The sequence below is a fragment of the Lycium barbarum genome, chromosome 1 (assembly GCF_019175385.1).
Source record: "Lycium barbarum isolate Lr01 chromosome 1, ASM1917538v2, whole genome shotgun sequence".
NCBI classification, from domain to species: Eukaryota; Viridiplantae; Streptophyta; class Magnoliopsida; order Solanales; family Solanaceae; genus Lycium; species Lycium barbarum.
In genome coordinates, this window is record NC_083337.1 from 168,977,740 (window position 1) to 168,999,084 (window position 21,345).

Genomic DNA, 21,345 nt, shown 5'->3' on the forward strand with positions numbered 1-21,345 from the left:
GCTTTATTAGTCAGTCTCCAACTCGAATCATCCCTTTGTTCCCATATTGGCAGAGGCTGGTAATTTTACGAACTATTGGAGGGCAGGGTTGTCATAAAGTAACCGACCATGGATAAGTTTGAAAAACAAGCTGGCAGGAAGGGCTTTTATGTAAATTTAGTTTAAATAGGACCACTCCTTTTCCCCACCACCAAGCATCTTTTGCAATATTTTATCGTTTTCTTTTCCTATTTCTTTTTTTAAGAAATTTCTTCTATTTAACTAAATGATAAATGATATTTTAATTACTTTTTATATATATATTTCGAAATATATTCTTCTCCAGCGCTTCTTCATACTATAATTTTGCGGTTACATTATCGATCAGAACATTTATCTTCTCTCTAAAAATATTCCTTTTTCTTGATCTTTCTCTCTCTAGATGTTTGTAGTTTGACTTTTTCTCCAGCATTAAGCGGTGAGTTTTTTTTTTTTTTTTTTTTTTTTTTTTTGCAATTCGTCTGTTTTTACTATTATATTGTGTTTATTATACGTTTTTCTAGTGGCTGAAGAATCTACTTATGTTGTTTTGATCAGAAAATTATGAGTAAATTCAATTGCATTATTCGCCTGTTGCTTCAAATTCAATTTTCTTCCTTTTTAGTTGTATTTTTGACTATAATCTGAAGTGACTTGCTTTTTTCTCGGTATTGATTTGAATTGGTTTCATCTTTTTTTTTTTGTTAAAATTTTTGTCTGATTTATGTATTGTATTTCTTAATATTTCTTTCGGAAACAGCCGTCCTACTTGGTAGGAGTAAGGTCTGCGTACACTCTACTCTACCCTCCCCAGACCTCATGTTGTGGGATTTCACTGGGTTGTTGTTGTTGTTGTTGTTGTATTTCTTAATATTTGTTTTATTACATGTTTTTCACGAGGTGTTTTGAGTTTTGATCATAGCATTGATGTGTATTTGTGTATTTAATTTACTAGTTACCATGTTATATGATTTGCGCTTATGGTGAATTGTTTTTTAATTTGTAATTCTCCTTTTGTTAGCACTGTTCTTTGTCGAAAGTCGCATAAATATGAAGAAAGTAAAACCAGAGACTTTTTGTTTTTTTTTTTTTTTGGATGAAGGAGACTTTTTGAAATAATTGAAGCTGAATCTGTTTGCTATTTAGATTTAGATGTATTATACAAACTCATAATTATGGCGCAAAAAAGGTGAAACTAATTGCTTCATACGTTTATGGATATAAAGCTATAGGTATAGACTAAGTTGAAGTGAATGAGATTGCTCTTCCACATATTTTTTTTGCTATTTTTGTAGTATTATTTTAATCTCACCCTGTGTCTCCTCTCTCTGTGGTTGTTTGAGACATATCTCGGCTTTTCTGCTTTTTATGTTTTTTTCCGTTTCTATTTCCAACATGCTTTCTGTAGTATTTTGCCATGACTTCTTCATTTCCGCTACTTCCTTTTCCGAACTGCTTTGAACTGTTTTTCCTCGAGCCGAGTGTCTTTCGGGAACAGCCTCTGTACCTCCTAGGTAGGGGTAAGGTCTGCGTACCCTCCCCAGACCCCATTTTGTGGGATTACATTGGGTATGTTGTTGTTGTATTTCCAATCCAGATTTTTGAATCGCTTAAAGCACTGAAGGTAGCATGCGTTATTTTTGTTCTACAGTTGTATCTGATATTTCTGAAACCTTTTGACAGATAAAACATAACTGAAGCTCATGGAAAAGAGACGTTTTCATGGTTTGATAACGTGTTGGCATGGCTGACCTCTTACGTTATCCACAATATAGCAAGTATTTAAGAGAAATCAGTGGCTGCGTTTTAGATGATAACTACTGATTGCAGCTCGTGAAGGCTGCGTTTAAGCATGTTGATAGTCTTTCAGTTGATTTTCAATTTCTTTTGTAATGAGAGGTGGATTTTTTACCATTTACCCTATCGTATGCTGAACATAAAACGTGATATTTGTCAACAACCGCGTGAAGAGCACTGTATTTACAGTGTAGAAACCTCCGCCAAGAGGTTAGAGGTCCATTGAGAAAGTGTTGGTCCGCCAGTCATTGTAATCTAAAAATGGAAAGGTAATTCATATTCATACTCTATTTGGATATTAAGAAGTGGTTTTCCTTTTGATGATCCGAATTGTTTGTGCTTTCTTGTGTGGGACATTTTAATTCCAGATATAGAATATTGAGGGAGCTTGGAGATGGAACATGTGGTAATGTTTATAAGGCCATTAATAGAGAAACATCTGAAATTGTAAGTGATTGTCTTTGTTTCCAAATTTGTTATGTTTTATATATCCACACATGTTTCTCAGATTTTCTCATTTATTAGTTGATATAAGGAGACATATCAGAATCCTGTTTACAAAATGTAAGACTTGAGTAGGAAGCTTGTGTTTGGCAGCACCAGAAAAGATTTTTGATCTATGCATGCCTGAAGGGTTGCATGTCTAAATTAATAAATATTATAGTTATAACTTATAAGTACCAGATTTCAACATGGTAATGCTTAGATTTGCTCCTTGGTTTCTGTTGAGTTCCACAACGGTTGTGGGAGGGGTTACTTGGTCTCTATATATGGCCTTGGGCAATCCTCACCTCTTGAGCTAGGTTGTAGGGTTGAGTTAGGCCCAATGTCCATTTCTTTACATGGTATCAGGGAAAGGCTCATCTCGATTTAATGTTTGCCCAATGTTGGGTCCCCATCTTATATTGTCCATGCTCCAAATATCCGGGTCCTGGGCGTGCGGAGGAATATAGAGTCCCACATTGGTTGTGGGAGGGGTTACTTTTCACTTTCTTCTTTGTTTCCTCTGGAGGGAGTTGACTGGGAGGCTTATGTTGATTGTTTCTCTGTGCTCGGACATCTCAGGATGTTGATTGTTCTCTGAGATTGTAACTTATCAATTCGTTCATTTATTGCAGGTTGCAGTAAAGAAAATGAAGAGGAAGTTTTATTTTTGGGAAGAATGTATTAATCTACGAGAAATAAAGGTTTGTGGGTTTCCTCTTATTTGGTCTCACATTTGATGGTCTGAAGGCAAAAACTTAAACATATTGATTCAGAAAAGTTACTGTGTTAGAAAAGAGTTTCTTGTACATGTTATACTTGGTGCAAGCTAAGCTTTTCAATCTTCCTCTGCGCAGTCCCTCCGTAAATTGAATCATCCTAACATCATCAAACTGAAGGAGATTGTCAGGGAGAATAATGAGCTTTTCTTCATACTCGAGTACATGGTACCAGTTTAAGACTTTTGTCTAGATTTCTTTGTGTTGCACCTTTCTCGTTGTCTGTGCTGTAGAATCTTTAGTTCAGTTAACATTGTGTACATTTATGTAATTGTGGCAATTAGTGCTTTTAATCAGAATATGGAAATACTACGTCAAGGTGAAACTCTAAATTATCTCCTTTTAAATTGTCTAGGAACGTAACTTGTACCAACTAATGAAAGAACGGCAAAGACCTTTCCTAGAGGAAGAGATTCGAGGATTGATGTCTCAGGTGTTGCAAGGACTAGTCCACATGCATAAAAACGGTTACTTTCATCGGGACTTGAAACCTGGTATTGAAATGTCATCTGTGTTATTTACCATCTTTATTTATGGCAGTGTGAAACTAAAGTTACACTTGTTCTGCCTCAGAGAATTTACTGGTGACAAATGACGTAACTAAAATTGCTGACTTTGGGTTGGCTAGAGAGGTTTCATCATCACCTCCTTTCACTGATTATGTTTCAACTCGTTGGTGAGATGTCTTGTCTAGTTTGATGCATCCTTTTCTCCAAATGCTAGTAAATTTTTGCCTCTGATGGAAGGATATTCTAATTTCTTTAAAAGGTACCGAGCACCAGAAGTTTTGTTGCAATCTTCATCATACACACCTGCTATCGGTATGCACTGTCAGTTCATTCTTGCAATTTCAGAAGCTTCTTGGGTGACACACTGGATCTTTTTTAATTTGACACCAATAAATTTCTGTATGTCTTGAAGCTAGGATTTGCTAATAATTACTTAATCCTGAAGTTTATTCTTGAATCTAAGTCTTGACTTCAAAATTGCTGGCTTGATTCAATAGTAAAACTGGAATATGAGACGTTTACTGATGTTCTCCTTGTAGAAGCTTAATATTTTATTTCCATTTCAAAAAAAAAAACAAAAAAAAACAAAAAAAACTTGGTGTTTTATTAGGTGTTGTCCATATTTGTCTAGCATGATATTAGATGTATGTACAAAAGCAAAAACTTGGTTAGTTTTGTAGAACATAGTTGTCATATGTTTATTCACTACTTCACATGATTGGGTTTGTCAATTTGTTTTGAGAAAATACATAAAATCACCCCTAAACTTGTCTCGAAAACTCTCTTTAGCAATTAAACTTTTCGGGCAATTCGTTACCCCCCAAACAACTTATAAGTGAATTATGTTCAACCTTACTTTGCCAGACCAGTTGAGAGCTGGGTGTTGTTTCACCACTCGCTTTGTGATTCGTCCACGTCATTTTAATGATTTTTTTTTATAAATTCGGCGAAACTAACTAAAAAATAATTAAATAAATCCCAACCCACCCCAAATAAAGAACCCGACCCATTCTCAAACAAATACCTAAACTTAGTTTATCACTTCCCAATATTTATTTATTTTAGCTTTTCCCTTCTTCTTCATTCTTTCCTTACTTTCTCCCCATATCCATGGCTATAAGTTGCACATTCATGGCAAAAAAGAATTTCAGCTATCAAATCCACAACACACACACACACACACACACACACACAGCCCATAATTCAAAGGGCTTCGCAACAAGATAACTTGTAGATGAGATAGATTATCGTACCGAGAGATCTAAGGTCTTTTCCGGTGAAGGTGGGACCGGTTCAGTCTCTGTTTTTAAATCTTGAATTTCGATTTATAAGGGTTAATATCTAAGAACGGTGATTTAACCAGTGTTTTAGAAATAAAACATACTCGTGGTCAACCTCAAAGGAAAAAAGATGCCGATTAACAAATTGTCCGGCCGACTAAATCACATCTAATTAAAACCCATCAACTAATTTAATATTTCTTTTGTTTATGTGTAACATCAAATCTATCAATTAAATTTTTTGGATGAAGTAAGTGGTATTAATCAAAGGCATCAAGAAGATGCAATAATTACAAGAAATAGCATTTGAGCTTACAAAAAGAAGACTGGCTGGCTGTACAACAAATATTTAAGCCAGAACTAATGAGCTAGTAAAATCCAAAAGTTGATCTGCATTACCTACAGGGACCAATTTGGTCCAACTAAACAAATTGGCAATACACCTTGCTTTCAAAAGACCTAAAGGTATTGACACCCCCTGAAAACATCTCCTAGTCCTTTCTAACCAGATACACCAAAATATACAAGCTGGTACCATGTTCCAGATTTTCTTGATGGCTTTGTCAACTTTCCATAGATTCCAGCTCTCATAAGCTTAGAGGAATGGTCCAATTAAGACCAAAGAGGCAAAAAAACAGATTCCAGATTTCTGAGGCCACTTCACAGTGGAGGAAACAAAGAAGCAAGAAATGGCCTTGGAAATTGTTGGTACAGAAGCAAGAAAGAGAAAGAGGAGTGGGAAAAGTGCTGGTGTAGAAGCAAGAAAGAGAAAGAGGTGGAAATAAGAAAGAAAAAATAAAAAAGGAAAAAGATAATCTAAAATGGAAAATAATTAATAACTAATTGTATCATCCAATTAGAAAATGATGCGTGTACAGTTGGGACCATTTTGAGTGTTATTTTTTTGTTTCACGCGCTTTTAGAAAATTGATGACCATTTCTTTGCCACATAAGCGGGTATTAAAATCACTTCAAACTAGAATAAGGGGGTAAATAAACACCTATAAAGTTTAATTGCTAAAGTGAGTTTTCGAGACAAGTTTAGGGGTGATTTTATGTAGTTTCTCATTTGTTTTTTTTTTCCTTGCATTTTTAAGATTGCTTTATTTTGGAACTTTATTGGTTGTTCTATGATCTATCCAAAAGAGCATCTCTTTAATCTGCTGTTGTTTAGAAGTTCTCAATCATCCTTAAGTTTGACAGCCTTACATTAGAGATTGTTCAATGCGCGGAACTCTTGGATAGAATTTCATGTTTGTTTTTTTGGTTAAGTAATCTTTTGCTTGACTCATGAGAATAAGGTCTATGACTGATAGAAAAAACAGCCAACCATTGTTATACACAGTTGCTTCTTTTGACCAGTACTTCTTTTAATTTATAATCTTGCATATATCCTCTTTCTCTTTATTATCAGCTGCTTTAATGTACTTATGAATGAACACAGATATGTGGGCAGTTGGTGCGATACTTGCTGAACTTTTCACTCTTTGCCCAATTTTCCCTGGTGAAAGGTGATTTCATATCCCATATTGTCTTACTTGAAACTGATGTCCTAACTTCTTTTAGCTTGGAACCTAGACTGATTTTTCCTCCATGTAACTGACAATTGGATGATGTAGTTAGTTCCCAGAGCTTGTGAAGCATATTGTCCAAATTCTGTGGGAAATTTAAACTTGATTCATATCATTTGGGGAACTATTTCCTTTGAGAGTAATCTTCCTTTTTCTTTGGCCAGTGAAATTGATCAGCTGTATAAGATATGCTGTGTTCTTGGACCGCCAGATTGGACTAGCTTCCCAGAACTGAGAAGTGCTTCACAGTTGTTTGATATAAGTTCTTTTGGTGTAAGTCCAGCATGAACTTCTTGTTAGTTTCCTGCCATTTTCTTTTGACCTTTATCACAGACATGTGAATGATCACGTATTCAGCTCTTTTTATTGTTTTCTTTTGTTTCTGATAGATTACACCAGCCAATCTGTCTGATGTCATTCCAAATGCTAGCTTGGAAGCTATTGATTTGATCAAGGTATTCCTTATAGCTGCTTCTTTACATTGCTGGCATTTTATGCACAAAATATGAAGTGGTCTTTAGCTGATCTATCCCTCCCTTCATGCCGTAGCAACTCTGCTCATGGGACCCATTGAGAAGACCAACTGCTGACCAATGCTTACAGCACCCATTTTTTCATGTAAGCTATTTTATGTTATTTGTCAATTGCTTCAAGTTATTATTGTAACTTGCATCCTTCCACGGAGAGTTGAATAACTTGCCACTTGCTGATGAATAGATTGATATGCGGATTCCTCGTCCTCTAGGGGATCCACTGCAGATGAATTTAAGTAATGTTGGTAAGCACTCGTAAAATACTTTTAGCCTCTGTCACTATCGCTTTTAGTTCATGAAGCTATCCTGTTGTGCAGGACCGGAGCCTAATCTTGAGTTGAACCTGTGGGATTTTGGGACAGAAAAAGATGACTGCTATCTTGGTTTAACTTTGGCTGTGAACCCAAGTCCTTCTTGCCTGGGTATGAACTTTTAAGTTTCTTATTATTTCAGGTTTATTTCCGTACAACATCCTTCCATCGAGATCTATATGTATCTAAGGTGGGTTCATATATATATATATACCGCTTTAGATACATATAAATGCTTGCAATGCACAATTGTCTATGGCTCAGTTGGTTGCAACAATTACTTTTTGTTCATGGATATCCTGGCTCTGTTAAGAATTGACATTTGTGTTTTAGTGTCTTCCTCAATCTTGTTTCTTAGACACAATACCTACACCGCTGTGTAATACAAAAAAAGGAAATATATATTCTTGATATGGTGGTAATACAAGTTAAGCACATCTCAAATTTGCCCAGGGAAACATATTTCTAAAGACAGCAGGCCCGACACTATCTTACATATAAAACACCCTTAAAGCAAAAAACCGTATTTGACATAGTATCATTTTTGTTTTAAGAACATGAGGACTGACGTCCGTCCTTAGTATATGTCTTGCTTGAATTTTCAAGTTTTTGTTTCATTGTTGTACGGTCTCCTTTTTTGAGTTGCCGCTTCCTGAAACATTTTACCTTGACCTCATTATGTAGATTTATTTCCTGCAAAGATGGCAAGTAAAAGTCAAGGTACAGGAACGGTGAGTTTCTTATGTTTTCCTTTCTTTTTATATTTGGGTCACTGTTTTCAGGGATTTCTTTTCATAAGACTCCTGATTTTAATCTAAAAGGTTTTTAATAACATTGGCAGGATATGTTGTTCTGTCCTGGTTTCCAAGATCACTCACAACAATCAGGTAGCTCATATACTTTTCCTCCTAGTGTAATATCTTGTTGTATTAACCATTTCTGCAAAATTTTATACGACTTCTTTTTCTTTTTGTTCGGGGGTGGGTGGCTTAACAATTGCCTTGTGTAAGACTCTTGAATGAAACCTAGAATGCTGAAAGGTTTGTCAGGCATATTGCTTTCTGGGTATTTAATGTAATTGGTTGAAATCCTCACCTTTTATACTATTACTTAGAGATGTCATGGCTGTGTTGATTGCTTCTTTTCAGTTTTCTGGTCATTGTTTCCTCCTGATCACCATCAAATATCTACTCCGGTGGACTCCTCATTGTCATTATCGTTCAGGTCAGTATCCATTTATCGAATTTTCTTTCTGTTCATGGCATAAGTTTTGGTGGGTTTTTGAGTAATGTATTCTCCTATGGAGAACAGAAATGGAATCATCCTGCTACCAAAGTTTCCTTAACAAATTTCTGTTTCCTGAATTTTCTAGATGCATGCACCATTATAATGTCATTACTCGTATTAGTGATTGAAGTAACTTAGCCATTTGGCCCTGAGAATTATTCACTTTTTTCCGCAATAATATTTCACTTTATTTAAAAAAAAGTGTTTGGATTTAAAATTTCCAAATCCAACTTGGAGTTGGATTCCAGATTTGGAAAACTGTTCCAAACCAGTTTTCCAACTTCATCTTCATAAGTTTCAAATAAAATGCCCTCTGCAAATAGTATAACCAAATACAACCTTATCTTCAACTCCAGCTTCATAAATTTCAAATATAGTGAAAAATATTTGGAGTCTATCCCCAAACACCTTAGTCTTCCAACTCTCCACTCCTCCAGCTTAGCAGGTAGCATCAAATACATGCCCTTGAGAAAACCAAAAAAACCCAATTATATCACAACTTGCATGTCAGTAACAGGGAATCTGTCTCTATTGGTTAGAAATATTATCATTTTTTTTGCATGGAACTATTAATTGAAGCTGCTTGTAGGGGTCGACATCTTATGTTTATTACTACTATTATTGGGCCTAATATATATAAAGCCAGCATGAAACTAAAGTTTTCCCTTTACTTTTGTCTGCAGCACGATTCCACACTCAACTATTGGAGCTCCACAATCAACTGGTTTTGGCATGACATCTTTGCAGCCTAACTGCTTGGAGCGCCCCTTTCTGGCTATGTCATCCTCCTTCCAGCAGGGACGTTGCCTTTGAGCTACTACTGATTCAATTCTCTGGTTCGACTAAATAAGCAATAGGATTTAGCTGTAATCTGTAAAATGTAATTGACAGCGTAATTTAAAACTATTTACTAGAATTTTTTCTTCTAAAGATGTAGCACCCAGCCCCTTTTATGTGGTATAGTTGGTGTCCTTGTGGGAATATCCTATAGAAGATGACTGAAAGATACTGTTGTAATTATTAAGCCATCATAAACGGGGAGAAAGATACTACTCTGATTCTTTATTTAGATTTTTATCTCAAACCTTGTGGAATCGCTTAGTTCCTTTAAGGGTATGCTACTCTTGAAGACAACTTTTTGGAAACTTTGACATCCAACTTGTGTAGTCCTTAAAAGGCGTGGGCATAAGCGAAATTTGATTATATGATTTGTCAAGTAGTAGTACAAAATTCCGAGTTCTCAACCAAAGACCAGAAAGCCAGACTCGAGAGGAGTAAATTGAGAAATGAGACTAAAATATGATAACAATTTTAACATAGTTATTGCATCATGAGGAGTAATCTAGAACTCATTTTTAAGAGGGGTAAAAACTGGAATCCTTATCTCTAATTTTCTCAGTTGGCTGTTATTGGGATGATGATCTCATAGGATAAGGTTTGAGAGAAGGCTAACATGGTCCTTAATTTTACTCCCAAAGATAAGTAAATAAAATTTCATCTCATCTTTCTATGTTACATTTTATTCGATCGTTTTCTATTATCAGCTTTGGGTTAATTGCAACAATTGAGTTTAAGGCAAGACTAAATTCGTTGTTTCTTTTTATTCGAATTTAATTTTCACAATGAAAACATGTGTATCACAAAAAATATAGAAAAATACTCAATCAAGTATTTAAAAGAAAATAGCTGAGGGTTAGTAAAGTTTGATAAAATTGGTAGAAGATCCTCTTGATAGCGTTAGTGACCAAGAGTGACAATTGGTACTACAAAATTATAAGTTTATATCATATTTCTCCTTACTGATATTTCAATTAGACTATTCCTACTTTAGGATGCATGTTTTTTTTTTTTTTTATTTATTTATTTATTATTACATAGGCGTAGGGGAAGGGAAAATGCGAAATGAGATTACAACGTGGGGATTCGAACTCTCGCCAACAAGGTAAAAATTCAGATAATCAACCAACTGAGCTACCATAAATTATTCGCATCCAACTGACTGCATTTTCATCTCGTCAACTTGAGGTAAATAAGTTCAATTAAAGAACATCCGAAGAACAGTTCAAAGGGCCAAAGTGTCCAACCCCATTAAATTTCTTGTTTTCCAACTGAGCGTAACCTCCTCAAATAAAGAAAGTCATAATGAAACTGGAGACTCTAATAACCAATCAACTACCGCTGAATCAGATGACACGTGGCAGAAAAATCACGTTAATCCTCCCAAAAAACACCGTGCACACTCCACTGTGATTAAAAACCCTTTCTTATTTTTTGCTTCTTCAACCTTCAACTCTTCTTGGTTAAGTAATTAAACTTCCATCATCATCATCAGCTCTTTAAAGTCCACTCTTTTCTTCACATTAAAGAGTGGATTTTTTTTAAAAAAATAAATAAATAAAAAATCACATAAGTATTCACTATAGTTTGCAGGCTTACAGCTATGGGTGGAGATACAACATCCCTTAATTCCCCTCTCATCTATTCCACTGGTACATTAAATGAATTTTTCCATATAGGTTTCATATTTTTTGGTGTGTTTTCACATTTCTTGCATAATTTACATATGTATGTATGTTTGTAATTGATGAATTTAGATAAAGAATGAGGTGTTTTAGTAGTTTGACTGTTAGATAATAAAAGTAGTTTTGCTCATATAACTCATTGGACTAATTTGGAGACCAACAGTAAATTTGATTACAGCAACAACCACAACTGAGGTCTGGGGAAGGTAGGATGTACACAAACCTGATCTCTACCTTTATGATTCTTGCATAAATTTATTTATTTAAAGATTCTACACTTAATGTATTGAGAACACTGAAAAAGATGGAATTTTTGGTACTTGCAGAAGAATCATCTTTTGAACAAAAGTTCCCTGAAAATCCACTAGGCTCGCCTACTTTTCTCAGGTATTTTCTGTAACTAGTTCCTTTTTTTTTTTTTTTGGTATGTGTGTGTGCATACATGTTTGTAATCCTAGTGGTTGGAAATTGGAATGTGTGTAGTGGTGGTGATTGTTTTGGTGCAAAAGGGGAGAATGGAGAAGTTGGACTAGGTTCTGTGGATTTGGAGGAATTCGTTCGAGCTTCTTCAAATATAATGGAGGAGGTTCATAAAAAGTGGATAAGGAATGTATATATGGATGTCCTCAAGAGCTATGAGGAACTGCAGTTCCATAAGGACCATTTGGAGGAAGCCAAAAATAAAATCTTAAGGTACAGTAATTTGTCGTTCATTTTCTGTTTTCTTTTTCTCTGGAAACAAGTAACTAAATATACTAACTTTTAAAAAACGTTTAAACTGGTTCGGTGGGGGTGAGCCAGGCCCAAGCATAGTGCAATGCAAGGCCGATGCGCGAAGGACCTTCCCCTAAAAATGAGTTGATGTCGTATGGGCAGATGCCGCACATATCATATATTGAACTGATCAGAACAGTTACTAATTATACAATGCTCCTCAGAGTTGTTCAACATATTTATTTGTGGGTGTGGTGTGTTTCATGGCCTTGTTTGATTTCTCTTCCTCTGTTCCAAAGATTTTCGGATGAATGTTGCATTTTGGGTTTTATTACTGGACAATTTGCTAAGCTCCAGAAAGTGGGAAATGGCGATAGCTAGTCTCATATTTAAGTTTTGAATTTGAACAAGAAAATAATCCAGAGCCTTTGTCCCAAGTTGTAACTAAATCCTGTTTTAGTGGTTGAGGTAGAGATTTGGGTCTCATCCATCCAAATTTTGTGTTATCTACGACACACCTCCTTAAAAATGTTGGTCCAAAAAATACATGCTTCATGCTAAAAGAAATTTCTAATAGCTTGCTCCATGACATGTTAAGCGATGCCAATAAAACAACATATCTGGTGTAATCCCACAAGTGGGGTCTCAGATGTTTACATCAGCTTAAATGTAACGAGATGCTTAACACAACTCTACACACACCGATGCTGTATTTAACCATGGCATTAGGAAAGCTAATCCATTCGATTTATCTGAGAGGATAGATACAATTCATCTGGTTATCCAATTATAGTTCATCCACTTGACGGCCTAGAGACAGCTGAATTTGGATAGAGTTCTATTAGTTAGCTAGTTTTATTTTTGCATAACTTTATACAACAACATACCCAGTATAGTCCCACAAGTGGGGTCTGGGGAGAGCCGGGTGTACCTTATCTTATTATGATTTTTTTTGGATAACCGTGTACCTCAACTAATTCCATGGGATACCTGCAACTTCCCGCCAGCAACAGGTACCAGGTAACTCTATCCAGCAAGGCTAGGATAGATGGGAAGAAATCACCTAGTGTTTTTGTCTCTGCTGGGATTTGAACCTGAGATCTCATGGTTCTCAACCCACTTCATAACCTTATCTGATTTCATCTCAGCAGTAATTCAGTTTCTTAATTGTACACAGTAGAATCCATTATAGCATGTTATAAAGTTATTTGTCTAGTGTTACTTGTAAATATTATACATCTGTTGAGATACATGGGAAATGAACACCTGCAGCTACACTCCTGGATCACGAATTGAGGAGGTGAGTGGCATGAAAGTGAGTGATTACAATATACCAAAAAAGACGACACTCTTGTTGATTGGTCCGAGAGGATCTGGAAAAAGCAGTCTTGTTAACAAGATTTCCAGGCTATTTGATGATGATCCTTTTACACCAGAAAGAGCTCAAGTATCATGTACGTTTTCTTTCTCCTTTTCCCATGTAATAAGACTCTGATAAAAGTTAATCAGAAAGAATGTGATTATGGTGTTTACTATGTTTGTCCTAGATGCCAATGCAATACAGTTTGTTTTTGTCTTCAAAATATTAGTTGTCAGATAATTAACATGTCATAACAGCTTCATTGTTCTTGAATCTGCCGGTTACCAGATTCTTCTAATGGAGATGGGACATATTTTCTCCAAGAGTATGCGATACCAAGAGGTTCAAGTTCTTTCTGTTTGTATGACACACGTGGTTTGTCGGATGATTTGAGTGAAAATAAGAAAATGGTGAAGCGCTGGATGAGAAAGGGGGTTTGTCATGGGAAGCTAATAACAAGGTTTATATGATTATTTTTAAATTTCCTTGAACAAAACCTTGGGGGTACCTCGACTCTCTGAAATGCTCCTTTTGGCAGGGATTCTGATGATGCACATCTGAAGTCTAAAGGACGAAATAGATACTGTGCCACTGAGACCAATGTTGTTAATTTTCTCATATTTGTTGTTAGTGGGATCCAAATTCTGCAATTGATGGACACTGATGATGAAACAAAGAGGCAACAAACTCAAGCTATGGCTACAACTTTCAACAACCCTCTCTTGTCATTCAAAGGTATTAAGTCACTTTATTATATGCATTTTGTGAGTACTAAAAAATGTGTAGACAGAAACGAAGTGCACTTCTTCTATTAGATAACAATTGATGTTAATTGAAGCTCCCCTGATCAGAATATGAGGGAGTTCATTATGGATTCACAAAATAATGTTGAAAATAATAAGGAAAAAAAGTGTTAGCCCATTCAAAAATAAGTGTCAGATTGATTCTAAGTTTATAACATATCTCAGTATTTATCATCCCATTTGCTTATTCTCGCCATCTCAGATGAAAAGCCAGTTGTTGTGCTAACGCATGGTGATTTACTTTCACTTTCGGATCGTACTCGCATCCGCATGTATTTGGGACAGCTGCTGGGTATCCATCCGAAGAAACAAATTTTTGACATCCCAGGTGACATCAAGATAAGTTAGCCTGCTATTACATGAATTTATTTAAGTTGAACAAAACTCTAACCCCCTTTTATTTTTCTCTTTTTGGTCTTGTGTTTTCAGAAAGTGATGATTTAGGAACTAGGTTCACTATACTCAACATGCTTTGCTATTGTCTTGAGCACGCAGATAAAAACCTACCCTTCAAAAGAAACCTACCTTACAAAAGCCCATCTAGCAGCAAGGTGAGATTAGAAATCACTTCTACGGGTTTTGCTTTGTTTTTATTTTTCTCTCTGTAGCTTTACAGTTGAGTTGCTAAAAATCGTTCACTCTGCAACAGAGTAAAACTACTGTAGGTTAAAAAAATTTGACTGTCATTTTCTTTTTTCGAGTCATCTACTATTTACCGACCCCAACTTTTTGGGATTGAAACATAGTTGTAATCCTCGATTATTCAACAAAATTTCGTAGTGGTTAGCAGTGTGGCCTAGTCTGCTGGACCATTGATTTAGGCTGTTCCTATTTTCCCACTTAGATGAATGTCTCCCGCCTTAACATGTTGAAATTGGATGGCTTACACTTTATGGCTCAATATTGACACCCCTACTAAGATCCAATTATTATATTTGCTATTTCTAGTTCGTAGGGCTATATTTGCGTGCACAATACATTTTAGGTTATACCGTTCAATGGTATAACGACATAGATCGAAAAAGTACAATGCAAGTATTCTTAGTTTTATAGATGATAATTGATTAGTGCTTGTTGTAAACTGTACCATACACTGCATCCACATGTGCACTTCAGTTTAAATTACTGCTTATCGTGCAATTTCAAACATGTTGTACCGTTTTCTCGTTTAGGGTGTCTTGAAGTTGCTTGTATCATCTCTACTGATACATGCGGTTCTAGTAATAATTTTCGGAATGGGGATGATTTTCATGAATACTCTCCAAGCCAAGGTTGCTTCTGTTCCCAATTTACATGTATCACAATCACATGGAGACATAGATTGCAATGCAACTACTGTTGATTCTGTGCCCGATCTTCAGCCTGAGGAATTGCAACCACATGTAAACGTAGATTGCCATGCAAGTGGGGTTGATTCTGTTCGCGATCTCCAACCCGAGACCCCCCAATCAGATGTAAATGTAGATTGGCGTACAATCCGACACTTATGGTCAGATGAATAAGTATATTGATGAAGCTCGGATGTATCGAGGTTTATGCATTTTATCTGTAGCTGTTATGTTTCGGAAATGCATGCTTTTTATGTGTATAAACAGCATAAGCTGTCTTACTCCTTATATATAAGAACTTTCAGCAATAATTCTCCTGGAGAAGAATGACATTCTGTAGAGAATCTTTGTAAAGCATTACGAGCGTTAAGTAACTGCACTGTTCTACTACTGTTGCATAAGTGACTGTTCAGCATTAGTTCTCTTGCTGAGAGAAGCGACATTCTTTGTGGCATTATATGTGTTTGACTTAATATTCGGTCGGATGAGTAAATACAAGAATTAGACCTGTCAGCTTTTTTAATATGCGAGGAAGGTAATAGTATTTGAGACATTTTGAAATTTCAGTTGCTTGGACTAAAAAAGAGTTTTTGAAAATATAGGAGAAACTTATTCGAAAAAAAAAAGGCTGCTAAAGTTTCTCGAGTAACTTTTGTGCATTTTTTTTTTGATAAAAATATCTTCACGTTCGGAATTCTATCACAACTGTATGAGTCCAAGTTCTACCACGATTTACTTGGACCTCATAAATTCGGGGAAGCTAAGGTTTCATATGTGTTATATCCTTTCGATCGAGGGACAGAAAAGGTCTTCATTCAGTCATTGGCTTATTGCCCTTTGAAAAAGGTAAAAAAAATTACTGTGTTAGAAAAATCAATTATTTGTACTTAATTAATGAAGTAGATACCGCCCGTATTAGATGCTTCAAAGAAAGTTTTAGCTCGGAACACTGAGGAAAAACTCCGATTCAAATCGTACTGAAATGAATTCAATCAGGACTTCAATAACATTAATACGGCAGAAAAAGTTGGAAAACACCATGTATATGCTATATGGCACAAATGTGCCAAGTATGACACTTCAAATCAATGGCAACTGCATTAGGAAAAAAAAAATCAAGGGCAACTTCAAAAGATTGCTGGTATGGACGCTTGCTCATGCTACAGAATATAAGGATGGAAAAAAAAAATGGATAAAATTTCATCACCTGATTTATCACTATGCTTTAGAAATAAAAAAGAGGACCTTGCGCTCCGAGCAAATGACCTATGATCTCCAATTCAGAGCGAATATGCTTCTCAATTCCTCCAGTTTAGAGTCACTTGAAGTAGCTACAACCTGTATATTTCCTTAAAAAAAAGACTCATTTTCCTGCAGAACAAGAGTCTGGGAGGCTCTGCAAAAATTTTGCTCTTGCAGCGGGGTCTGTGGAAAATCGACCCAACACAGCAAATGTGGCTGTGTTGCTTCCAAACTTCTCGATTCCTCTAGATATCATACAGGTGTGATTTGCTTCCACAACCACCATTATGTCTTCGCCTAAGAACGATGAAACAGTCTCGGCTATCTGCCTGGTAAGCCTCTCCTGTACTTGGAGTTTAAAGCCATAAAAATGTACTACTGATTGCACTAGCGGTCTTCCAACAGGGTTCACTCCATCCAAAGAGTGATAACCAATGTGCACAACGCCTTGAAAAGGAAGTAGATGATGTTCGCACTGGGACCAGAATGACAAATTCAGCTCGGAGCAGATATTAAAATTACCAACCTGATCAGAAGGACTACGAGTATCTATTCTATTTCGAACAAAGCCATTCAGTTTCATCTCCAAATTAGAGTTTCTAAAATTCATGAACCATTTCACGAAGCGTGAAGGGGTTCCTACAAGCTCTTCTCTCAATGGATCTTCGCCCAGAGACTTAAGTATCGAAAGCACTGCATTTGCCATAGCTGAATTTGCTTGTCCCGACCTGCCAGAAATTTGAGAAGGGCACCATGTTTGGTCGGAGGTCCTAGGACATGCATTGTCTATGCTTATACCTCGGAATTTCAGAAGACTCAAAAAATCAGTCCAAACATCAGCGTCCCGGTCCTCAAAAACACCGGAACCCGAGGTAGCTACTATCTTTACCCATCCTTGGGAAGTCGAGTCGAGAAATGCTGATTCAAAATTTGGCAAATGAATATGCATACACTGTAGAACCACAGCGACACCTGTCGGCTTGATTCCATGCTGCAAAGCAGTGCAAACTTCATCAGCGAGGCGTTGTGGACTTTGGAGCCGTTTTGCAAAAATATCAGCAACCCGGGAGAGCTTGCTTAGTCCTACTACCCTTTTTCCAGATGGAACATAACCTACATGACACTTAACCTGGAACGGAAGCAAGCAAGACTCACAGTATGAGAAGAGATCAAGATCTCGAACAATCACGAGCCCACCAACTCCTCCAGCCTGACCACTTCCACCTTCCAATCCAGCTTCAGGGAATAAAGCGCCATGAACGATATCATTCACTTTTTGTTTGTAACCTTCATACAAGATAAAATATGTAAGACTAGATTCAAGCAGTCGTTTAAAAATCAATTCACCAACCCAGGTGCAATTGAAAATATCAACATGTTTTATGCTATTAGAAGATGTAGATTTCCTTTGCACACAGCATGTTGAGTTCCAAAGTTAACTAGCATAAGATAGAAAGCTACTAATGACATGCAACGTTTTGTGATGATGTTATCAAGTTCTTGGAGTTTAAAAAAATCACTAGAGAAGCTGCTCTGCAAATCCTCTGTGAGGCACAATTTTAACTTATGAGACAATTTTTAGTTGTTTCAACCAAGAACACAAATCCAGCACTAACTAGCAACCAAAAATAGAAAGGAACAAGTGCTAGAAATAACAGACAAGATGAAATTCCCAAGTGCAGTTGAAGAAAAGTTGTTTCTAGAGATGCTTTTCTTGAATGCAAATAAGCCACCTGATATCATACTTTCGCTTATGATACCCTTCCCACGTTAAAATATAAACTACAAGACAGTACTGCATATTTTTTTTGATAGGTGCAAGACAGTAAAGCATATGTTCCATGTGCAAGATGGAAAACTTTTATCTTTCATGTTTACTTCCTCTCACGTCTGTTGAAGAGACATACACGCGTGAGTTCAATTAACTGTGCACAAGGATGCATTTCCAAATCAACTACATGGATGAAACTACTTGGCATTTCATGGTCGTCTGAAAGCTCCTTTCAACATTCATGACTTCCCCATTCCCCCAACTATATATAGGCTCACTCCAATAGCTTCATACAAAACAGTTTTTCAGCCTCCAACCTCCACCTAAGTGGACACACCAGAATGGCCAAAAATAGCCTCTACGATGGAAAATTGAGCCACTTTTGGGAAACTTCAAAAAGTACAGCGCTGAATCCATCTAGAAAATATGAAATAGAGAAAGCTCCTGTCCTACATTCAAAGACCACTTTTTTCCTGGAAGATTTGATGACTCCTGCTTCACTGACTAACAGGTGCATTAGGAGATTACTGAACTTTTTAAAGGGGACAGTGGAAAGCTGGAAAGTCCATCGATCAGGAGGACATGGCAAACCATCCAAGGCAACATGTTTGGACGATTTGGAGGGAAAGAAACTTGAGATGTTTTGAGGGGTTGGAAACCACCAGCCCTAACCCAAAAAACTTTTCCTTTTGAAGTGTGAGGCAATCATTGCTTCAATTCTCTGGAATAAATATATTATAGTTACAAAGTGAATATAATTATTTCGTGTAATGAAAGAAACCAGACCTGCAAGTACTTTTAAAACTTAGTAGGCGTTTGGACAAGCGTTTGAAACCATGGTTTCAACTTTTTAAAATATAAAATTTAACCCATAAGTTGGTACATATCTTTAACAATTACTCCCATCAATCATTTACCAATCTCATTAACTTTCACCAAATTTTATTTATGTCTACCAACCTTTTAATTTTGTAAAAAAAGACCCATAGTTTAATTTTATTTATTGAACTAAACTTGATCAATTGATGTAGTATTTTTAGAAAGGTTTTCTAGTATTAATTTTTAGCCGGTTGTTATGAATTAGCATATTAATTTTGTTATGAACTATGACTGCTCATTTGGTAAGATTGTATAAGAATTGAGAATGTTTTGATAGTTTTCACAACTTGTAAGGTTTTTTGTGTCTATAAGAGAAAATCCTCCTTAAAATATCCAAATTGCATGTCCAAACGGGGCCTTAATGCATCTCTCTTCCGCTAGTGTCCATCTGCATAACTTTTATGGAAGTATCTAATGGTATAAAAGGTGTCTACTCCTAGAAAATGACAAAGTTTGTTTGACTAGTTAAGCTAATTCCACCACCCTACACCTTCTCTGTACCTTTTTATACATAGAGGGACAAAGCCCCCATGGTTGCAGAATCTACACAATGAAAAAAAAAAAAAATTGCGTAAATTCTAGATAACCCCTGAAATTTAAGTCTATTTGTATTCAGCTAAAAATTGCATCTTTGGGCATTTTCCAAAAAGCACAGCAAAGAAACTAAGAGTATGAGACAAAATGTTGAACACTTACTATATGCATTCATACTATTTCAGTAGTTAATACTAATAATACTTTGAAGAAAAAAATCCACACTGACGAGCTTGATGCACATGCCCCACTTTCCCCAGATCTCAAGCAGATCCATTGATGCAGCACAAATAAAAACTATTCCTATAAAGTATATCAAAATAACATCCAAAAGGGTGTAAGAATTCACCTCTAGTTCCTTCACGAAGAGCTTTAGCAACACGAAAAGGAGTTTTCTTGATGCCTTCCCTATTGATATCTTCACCCAAACCCTGCAAAAGGACTCTTACAGCATCCTTAATTGCCACTGTTTCAGGTTGACCCTCAAAGCCAAGTTCAAGATTCACTTCATTCTCTATTTCTGCATGATAGTGCCCCTCATCTAATGCGCCCATTGATAACAGACACAACCAAATAATATAACAGATCTTACCACTAACCACCTGAATCACACAGGTGATGAAGAAATAAATAACAAAAAAAAAAAACAAGAAAATTGAATCTCTTACTCAGACTCAAAAGAGAAAGATTTTAGCCAAAGATTCCAAATTTGAGACACCCAATGACCCAAATGAGGAAAATTTGACCAAAAATCAATTGAAGAAATGGAGGAATGGGAATTGTAAGGCTGTTATTGATGAACATATACTATAGGATGGGAAAGAGATGTGTGTGCATTACTGCAACAACTTCGCAGCATTTTAAAAAAGGCAAAATTTGTAATAAAAAAAGGTAAGAAAATATATATTAAAAAGGGGGGAAAAAAAAAACAACGTAAGGTTGGAGTTTGATATATTGGAATGTGTGGAAGGCTTTTACCAACTTTTGTCGGGGGCTAGTCAAGATCCAACATCTGAGTCGGTCTATTTGATTCCCTTCACTAGCTGTATAAGATGCGAATCAACAACAACAACATAGCTAATTAACGGGTCTGAAAAGGATGAAATGTATGCATACATTTACGGGGTAGTATAAGATGCTAATCCAAATTAATTAATCTGTTTTAGGTATCAAATAACTTTTTTTAAGAAAAACTTGCTGTGATAGGGAGAATCGTTGTGAAAAAAATTAGGTGAATCATCTTACTTAAAACTTCAAATGACTACTATAACAACAATCATAACTTCTCGCAAATAATTGAAGTCGATTATTAAATTTTAAACTATTAGAGAGTAAAAAATTCATATATAATTTTCTAGTTCGTATTTCAACTATAATGTCTGGTGTGAGTCTGAAAACTATTACGGTCTAAATGAGTGAGAAACAAAATTATATTTGATAACTTTTGTGTTTGTAAATTAAACGACTTATCAATCTAATCGGTTAATTGAGGTAAGCACAAAATATTTTAGACGTCATAGTAGAAAAAACTAATTGTAATCATGTTCTACTCCATCTATTGCTCAAAGTTTTGACTTTAATAAGGGGGTTAGATTTTTCCACATGCCCTAGTTGGTTGGTAGAC

At 35.9% G+C, this 21,345-nt stretch overlaps 3 protein-coding genes across 4 annotated transcripts; 2 read left to right on the forward strand and 1 right to left on the reverse strand.

Annotated features, from left to right (window-relative positions):
- Nucleotides 1-297: 297 nt before the first annotated feature.
- LOC132606999 (serine/threonine-protein kinase MHK) lies at nucleotides 298-9,637 on the forward strand. The gene is made up of 18 exons (XM_060320787.1): nucleotides 298-457; nucleotides 1,702-2,084; nucleotides 2,184-2,262; nucleotides 2,934-3,002; nucleotides 3,156-3,245; nucleotides 3,433-3,571; nucleotides 3,651-3,753; nucleotides 3,846-3,898; nucleotides 6,311-6,377; nucleotides 6,602-6,710; nucleotides 6,827-6,892; nucleotides 6,987-7,055; nucleotides 7,155-7,215; nucleotides 7,288-7,392; nucleotides 7,966-8,012; nucleotides 8,123-8,168; nucleotides 8,430-8,505; nucleotides 9,252-9,637. The coding sequence occupies exons 2-18, from the start codon at nucleotides 2,077-2,079 to the stop codon at nucleotides 9,379-9,381; spliced, it is 1,317 nt and encodes a 438-aa protein (XP_060176770.1). The 5' UTR covers nucleotides 298-457; nucleotides 1,702-2,076; the 3' UTR covers nucleotides 9,382-9,637.
- Nucleotides 9,638-10,739: 1,102 nt separating this feature from the next.
- On the forward strand, nucleotides 10,740-15,694 carry LOC132606985 (uncharacterized). Of its 2 annotated transcripts, none has more exons than XM_060320769.1 (9): nucleotides 10,740-11,057; nucleotides 11,417-11,477; nucleotides 11,574-11,783; nucleotides 13,077-13,258; nucleotides 13,453-13,624; nucleotides 13,703-13,899; nucleotides 14,170-14,295; nucleotides 14,397-14,518; nucleotides 15,140-15,694. In XM_060320769.1, the coding sequence occupies exons 1-9, from the start codon at nucleotides 11,009-11,011 to the stop codon at nucleotides 15,467-15,469; spliced, it is 1,449 nt and encodes a 482-aa protein (XP_060176752.1). In that variant the 5' UTR covers nucleotides 10,740-11,008; the 3' UTR covers nucleotides 15,470-15,694. The 2 variants fall into 2 exon arrangements, with proteins under 2 accessions (XP_060176752.1, XP_060176760.1); XM_060320777.1 differs by lacking the exon at nucleotides 10,740-11,057 and adding an exon at nucleotides 11,121-11,296.
- Nucleotides 15,695-16,278: 584 nt separating this feature from the next.
- On the reverse strand, nucleotides 16,279-20,794 carry LOC132607010 (GTP cyclohydrolase 1). Its single transcript, XM_060320796.1, has 2 exons — nucleotides 20,071-20,794; nucleotides 16,279-17,824 (listed from the first exon to the last, which is right to left on the reverse strand). Exons 1-2 carry the CDS (start codon nucleotides 20,273-20,275, stop codon nucleotides 16,659-16,661), a joined length of 1,371 nt encoding a protein of 456 aa, XP_060176779.1. The 5' UTR covers nucleotides 20,276-20,794; the 3' UTR covers nucleotides 16,279-16,658.
- Between the last annotated feature and the right edge of the window lie 551 nt (nucleotides 20,795-21,345).